Raw genomic sequence first — 7,482 nt, forward strand, 5'->3', positions numbered from 1 at the left:
GTGTATGTAAATGTTTATGCTCTTAGAAAACAATTACATGTATCATTCATTCAGGTTGCGAGTATGTCGATGACAACCGTTTTATATACATAACAGGTACATATAGAATCCATTCATTCTATGTGAATGATTATTTTTTACGCTCACATTACCTTTTATGAAGCTCTTGTGTCTATAGTATGCATTCAGTATATGCACATTTTTATGTGTTTTTAGGAAACAGTTACATATAGAATGTAATCAGTTGATATCAATGAATAGGGTGGCATATAGACAAAACAGCTACTTTGGAATGCATTCAATTCATGTGAATGACTAAGGTTTTTCACACATTTTTGCGTCTATATATCGTAGATAAAGTATTGTTTCGACAGCTGGCTGCTCGAACTGGGGAGCTTTTAAGTAATAACTGTAGAAAGAAAACATGTCATATCGGTTTGACTACATGACTGCGTACTTCGGTATAATAACATGAACTCAGATACAGAATAAACCTTTGTGATTCTTAAAGACAAATGAGTGCGTTTGTCTTTTGATTAAATTCATTACCCATCTTCCTTATAGCCTTGTTTGTTTCACTGATCTTGGCTGTAAGATGTTCCATTCCACTTGCTTACTGTGAGAGGTGGCAGATCACCCTCTCATATTTCTATCTTAGTATGAGTAATTCGATCTTCCTCTTTAATTGTATGCGGTGAAAAGTCGCTATTCCTTCACACACGGACCTCCCATGCAGCACCTCTCGGTACCCGGGTGGTCTGGTGACAGGCGGGCTCTGCTGATCTTGGAAGGGTTAAGCCGACGGGTGTGAGGGAGTCGAGTGGATGCTTTCCAGTCGCCGACATTGTCATAAGAGCGGCCGAGACACGCCCGCAGGGGCATGAAGGAGCGGCTGAGCTAGAGATTCCATTACTTTGCAGAAACTTAGTGAAAACCGTTTCTGGCAGGCTACCAGCGAGGCGTGGGAATGACTTGTGTTCCCAGGCAGTCTTGGCGGGCAAATACCCGCGTTTTCTGCAAAATCGTAACTGTGATTGCCTTGCTCAGGGCATAGCTCCGTGACGTAGCAAAATCGGCGCAGAAATTGGTGCCAAGAATCTCCATTGGTGGAATGGTAGTGCTTCGGCAATAGAGTGGAATTTTCCGCCGGTTTTCGAGTTGCTGATTGCAACGTTTAACCACGGCCACTGTCGTGGGGGCGGGAATGTTCTGTGTTCGGCTTGTACGGGTGCTCTTGAGAGAGTCGGCTCTCGCCTTTCGCTCGGAATAGGTTACAAGACTGAGCTCTCGGTGCTCTGGACAGCCTGCCTTCCCCTGGCTGTCTAATATACTTTTATTTAATTGTAACTGATTGACGAAGTTGCTTTGGTATCGACTTCAACGTAACTTTCCGAGTACAGTTGGCAATTGAGCGTTCTGCATACACGCGGCCTATGTTGTCTGTCTTGAGCAGTTTTGTCTAACGTTGACTGTATTGGAGTTACTGTGTGACTTCGCTTGTTAAAATCACTGTACCGTCAGTGATTGTGTGGCGAGCCTTCTTCGTCTCCCTCAGAGGCGCATTTGTATTGCTAGGAAGTCTTTAGTCTGGAACAACCAGACCAGGATAATTTGTTTCGGGCTATACTCGCGACATTACCATCACCACGACGGGACGTCGAAGCAACCAGCCATCGCCTCCGGTACGCCAGATCGTGTCCTTGCAGTTAAGTAGACAGCTTGGCAATGTACGTCCGCAACACCGGCAAAGCAGGCAATTTTGCTAGGTGATTATCAGAGCTCAGCAGAGCGCGCCTGTTCGTCTTTTCTAACTTTGTTCTGTCTTTGGTGTTCATTGTCTGAGTTCTCACTACTGTAGCAGCAATTAATGTTGGGTTGGCTGTGTGTTACTCTTAAGATTTGAGTTGCAAGGAATTGGCTCCACATACCACTTCGTCATAAATGTCACAATCTAATTTAGGAACAACTTCACCTTCGCAGCATTTATTTAAGTATCCAATTTTAGCCAATTCGATGTACTGTAAATGTATCATATGTTTTGTTTATTATTTTGAGATTAGTCGTAATAAATCATATTGTTATTTTGTACAGAAGTTTCATTCTGCTAATCGGTAGAGCAACCCTATCATTTCTCACTACGTTAATGAAACTTTCCTTTATTTAACTTATTTACCAAATTAAATTATTGCAGGTGCCAAACTCTTTTCTACTCCACTTGCAGGGTCAATTACAGTCAGTTCGCGTTTCTTTTTAATCCATGTGCAACAGCAAAAGTCGGAGTTAGAATGGGAGGGGGGGGGGGGGGGCTTAGAGCATCATTTACTTATGAAGATTCTAGAAGAATTTGGTGTTAAATACACTGCTAGTACCGGCACCTCGCATAAAATGGCTACCCTTAGCCTCGGATCTTCCCTGTGAATCACTGATAAGCAAGCAGTATTGTCAGTACGAATATTTAAAATTTCTTTACTTACTTTTTTTTTAATGATTAATACCCAAGTTCTTTTTCTTGTAGTTCCGTGATTAGTTTTGAGTAGCGGCGCATGATTACAGATATTGTTTTCAGCGTATATATTTTTTGTTTGATCATTGTTTTATGTGTTTCTTTGATGTGGTGTCCGTACCACATCACACTTCGTCGGGTTTGTGTGCGGATTCTGTACCACAACAAATCGTGCATGTAATTACATAGAATAGCATAATGGATAAGGGGCAGTTTACTGACGGTGACAGGTTCGGACATGAGATGGGCACATTTTTAGCAGGACAGGACGACAGGGTCATTGATGAGGAAGGTGATTTGGACGCGATCTTAGAGCAATGTCGCGGCCGTGATTATGATAGTGGGGTAGAGAATGAAACAGAGACTGGCACACAGGTCGAGGCGGCAGCAGAAGTTTATAATCAAACGAACGAGGGCAGACAGGGGCCAGCTCGGTCACATCAGAGGTCTAGCGCCCAGGTGTCCAGAGTTACATCGCCCATGTTTGAAGACGGTCACAAAGGTGACATAAACCCTATACTGAGCTTCCTACGATCAATGAAAGAAGAAGCTGACGAACAGCGTAAGAAGGAGAAGGAAGAAGCTGACGAACAGCATAAGAAGGAGAAGGAAGAAGATTATGAACAGCGAAAGAAGGACAAGGAAGAAGCTGACGAACAGCCTAAGAAGGAAAAGGAAGAAGCTGACGAACAGCATAAGAAGGAGAAGGAAGAAGATTATGAACAGCGAAAGAAGGACAAGGAAGAAGGTGACGAACAGCGTAAGAAGGAGAAGGAAGAAGCTGGCGAACAGCGTAAGAAAGACACTGAGGCAATAATTTCGCATACAGGAGAAATTCGAGGGGAATTACTAACAATAAAGAAAGAATGTGGAGAAGCAAAACAAATTTCAATGGTAGCACAAAAAGTAGCAGGCCTAGCCAAAACGGCAGCAACAGGGGCAACGAAAATCGCAAAAAGTAACTTCTCAACTCGCAGGGCGCTTGCGACGTGCGACACAAGCCCACTGAAAATTCCTAGCGGCCTTAAAGACTCAAGGTAATATTGCGGTTACAAACGTCACGAAACGAATGAAAGAAGTAGAGAGTCGGATAGCAAAACTAGACCGAAACGGGCACACGAGCACTGCGCGTTCGGATACCAATGATGGAGTACACAGAATTGTGTCTCCGAGGAAAAGCCCGCTGTGCTCTAGCCCAGTGACAGAGTGCGGAACTAACAATGCACACCTAGAAACAGCGAGTAATAGCTCCAATAATTGCAGCCCACTTAGAAGAGTGAATGCTGAATGCCACTTCCACTGTGATACAGAGGTAGCACATCACTGTTATCAGCAAGATAGATCAGGACACTCAGCAGACGTGCAAGTATCGGAAACGAATGACAACACCAGTGCGAGGATCAGACAGGATTTTGATCAGAATCACTTCCTGTCGATACTAAAATTCCAGAAATTCAAAGATAATGGAGGGTCGGTGCATCTGAAGAGCTGGGTGATGCAGTTTACAAATCCATTACCGTCGTCATGGCCAACCCAGGCAAAATTAGAATTCATGTGTCGACACATCGTAGGCCAAGCCGCGGAAAAGATATGGGGTGTGGCAGCGACGTGTCGGACTTGTCAGGAATTTGGTGGTGCATTCCTGCGGACCTACTGGTCAAAGGAAACGCAAGACAGGATTAAAGAGGAAATAATATTTTGTCCTGAACTGGAAGTGTCCGGGCATAGGAGAGCAACCAAATTTTTTGATGATTTACTCAAGAAGAATCAGTTTTTAGATAGTCCATGTAGCAACGGAGAAATCATTAAATTTTGCTTTTCCAAATTGCCAGTTAGGGATCAACAGGCACTTGTCGGGAAGTGTGGATCTGACATAGAAGCATTCAAGAGTGTATTGCGCAAACTCGAAGTAGTCTTTGATAAACAAGACGTAAAGGACAGAAAGAAGGCGCAAAATAACAAGTACCACGGGCCAGCAAGGGAAGACGGCAACAGATTGCATTATCGCACTTGTCAGTTAGGAAACCAGGGTTGCGGAAATCAAGGTTACGCTATTCAAGGTTATGGAAACCAGAGACACAGAAACCAGAACGTCAGGGAACAGGGTCAATGTAGACACGGAATCTGGGACAGGAGGAATAACGAACGGCAAAGCGACCGTAATTGGAGAGAGCGAAATCAAGGACAACAGGAGAACCAGGAGATTGAAATTAGACCTGCAAATCCTAATGCACGTGAGAGGAGGGTGAGTCTAACAAGGCATTGGTGCTAGTCCATAGGACTCCACCACATCTCTCACACAAAGAAGTTCGTGGAATAATAGTAGTTTAAGTGGTGTACATAGTAGAACAGGCAAATATAAGAACCTTTCTTCGGGGAACAATAATCGTTGCATTAATAGATTAAGATTGTTAAAGTATTAACAAGCTGCGTTTTCTCGCGTAAGAATTTACTGCTGCTAACTTTTTGTTTTGTTTATGTTCGCGACTTCCAATGTCGATGGAGTAGGAGACACTACCTTTCCATGAGCAATGTTTTTATCCTTTCCTGTCTGGTGTTCATGTTGAGGGATAATGATGAGTGAGATGTCGCACAAACGGGTGCATACAAGAACGTGCTCCTAGAAGCGTTCTGGGAAGTCGTGACACGCTCCATAGCGGCCACAACCACTTCGCGAGACGTTCATACCAATGCTTGCAGGCACGCGTAAGTCCACTGCAAGATTGTGGTACATCGTGTGATTTCGAGGATGAATAAGGGCAGTATTGTTTTTACTGTGGTGCGCCAGCATCGTTGTTTTGTAAGTCGCGGTGAACCTGTGAGCGTTTGACTCCAATGGTGCCCTAGACGTTAGAAATGCAGGCTTAAAGCCTACCATGCCAATGTGCTGGTTGGGGATTTAGCGTGCTGCTTGTGACTGTCACAGATGAATAACCAAGGAATTATACTTGGAGATTCGTGACATACTGTGTAGCTGGTGAGCGACGGAATCCTCAACAGGAACCAGTCCTGGCTTGGTCATATTACATTGACTCTGGAATTGTGTGCTTTGATCGCGAAAACCGCATCACATAGAAAAAAGAAGTTGCAACTACAATTTATTGTCTTGTGTAGCCATGGCTAACCCAGTCTCTGGAGTTTCAGTGAGGCGTAGTGAGAACTCGGAGGCCGTGTCGTACGGCGCGCACATCACTGCCATCAATAGCGGCGAGCAGCGAGACATCTGAGCGTAACAGGAATTATGTAAGAGTGTTGTATAAGTTAAAAATAAAAAATAAAAAAAATACGAAAGGTGCCGTATGCTAGGATAAGCTAAACTGTAGGATTTAACAATAACTAGATCAATATTGTGGGGGTTGTCTACAACAAGTGTATGGCGCGCGCCTGTTGGGATGCTATTTTTCAGGTTACCAAACCACAGACCCGAGATGGAGGGACGACGGGCGAGCGAAAGTAGAATAGTTGCATGTTCTTTATAGCACAGTAAAACTTCGACGGGCATAATAACATAATTTATTCAAAAGACATAGAATGTAGATCGTTGGCAAATGGTAGTTAATTCTTGAGCACGTCTGCTGTCGATCTATATAAGTAATGGTAATATTAGTGGGAGCCCACACATTTAGTTGTTCATCCAATACATAGCATCACTTGTCACACACCATATACAGTAGTGAGATCGGTCTCTACACAAATATTAAGATGAATTATTTCCATGTCTAGATTAGATACACCAAGATTTTGTTATAATGATAGCCATAGATTAATAACTATAAAAGTGAAATAAGAGTGTCTGAATGACAGACCATCAATGTATCGTTACGTAAATTTATTATAACATAGAAGGTCATGGGAAAAAGTTAGGCGTAAGTCTTTTGTCAGAACTGTGCAGATGACGGGAATCGTGGCAATGCAGAGGCCGGCCGGAGCAAAAAACAAGAGGTCATCGGCTATCTGCAAGAAGGGGAGCGTCAGCGCGCCACCTGCCGAGAAGGGTGCGGCAGCGTCCGGTCCCACAAGCTGACAGTCACCGGGCCGTATACCTGAGGGATTAGGCGGCAGACAGCCCTCGCCGGGCCACAAGCGAAAGTGTGGCTGGCCGTTGACACTGACACGTGACCAGCACGCAACAGCCAGCTAGCTCTCCGGACGCGGCAGCCGTTTGGAGGGATTCCCTGCAGCAGACCACGATGTCGTGAGTACACGAAGAAGATCACATAAGGTGTCAGAACCTGCGCCTCATGTGCCTCGGGACAGAAAGGGACGCTATATAATCACCTATTTGAGTTTTTACTACTCACTAGCATGGGCCGATCTGCATACACAAAGCAGTATCGTGCCACAAACTCTAACAAATGAATTGTCTCATTTCTAACTTTTCCTCTCACTTAGAGAGGAGTTGTAGCAATCGTCGCTCTTAGTTCGATCCTGTCTGGATGCATCCCAACTAGTAGATCTCAGAGACATTTAATCGACATGAGGAGAGCCTATCACTATGCCTTCTTACCGTTATCCTGTGATCACATGTGTGGGTCTTGCTGCAATCTTAACAGCGTACTGCAGATGCTCCAGCACGCCCTATTGCTGTTGCAACAACGTAGCACAACACCCGACGTTTAGCCCTATGTGATGGCAGTACTGTGGCCCCATCCCAAAAGCCCCCCCCCCCTTTCTGATGCTCAAGACATGGAACCACGTGCATCAATGCATATGACTCAACATACCAACCCCCTCAGAGAAACTAACGAATTTGTTTAGTGCTTCGAATATTTCCAACACTGTGATTTAGTGCCTCATTCTCAGCACAGTCGTGAACATTGTGCATTGTGCAAGCACAACTTGACACCCCATGAACATTGTTTTTTTTTCTTAAATTTCTGTCTCTAGAGTTGTTTTTGTAATGTATGTTATACCTTGTATGTGTTTGTGAATTTGTATGTAATTCTTATGTAAGTGATAGAGTAGGGTGGACAAATTAC

The 7,482-nt window shown here is 44.1% G+C and overlaps 1 protein-coding gene across 1 annotated transcript; it reads left to right on the forward strand.

Annotated features, from left to right (window-relative positions):
- The first annotated feature begins 2,701 nt into the window (after positions 1-2,701).
- LOC126282299 (uncharacterized) lies at positions 2,702-5,730 on the forward strand. Its single transcript, XM_049981953.1, has 2 exons — positions 2,702-3,296; positions 5,618-5,730. Exons 1-2 carry the CDS (start codon positions 2,702-2,704, stop codon positions 5,728-5,730), a joined length of 708 nt encoding a protein of 235 aa, XP_049837910.1.
- The last annotated feature ends 1,752 nt before the right edge of the window (positions 5,731-7,482 follow it).

The sequence above is a fragment of the Schistocerca gregaria genome, chromosome 7, assembly GCF_023897955.1.
Source record: "Schistocerca gregaria isolate iqSchGreg1 chromosome 7, iqSchGreg1.2, whole genome shotgun sequence".
NCBI lineage: Eukaryota > Metazoa > Arthropoda > Insecta > Orthoptera > Acrididae > Schistocerca > Schistocerca gregaria.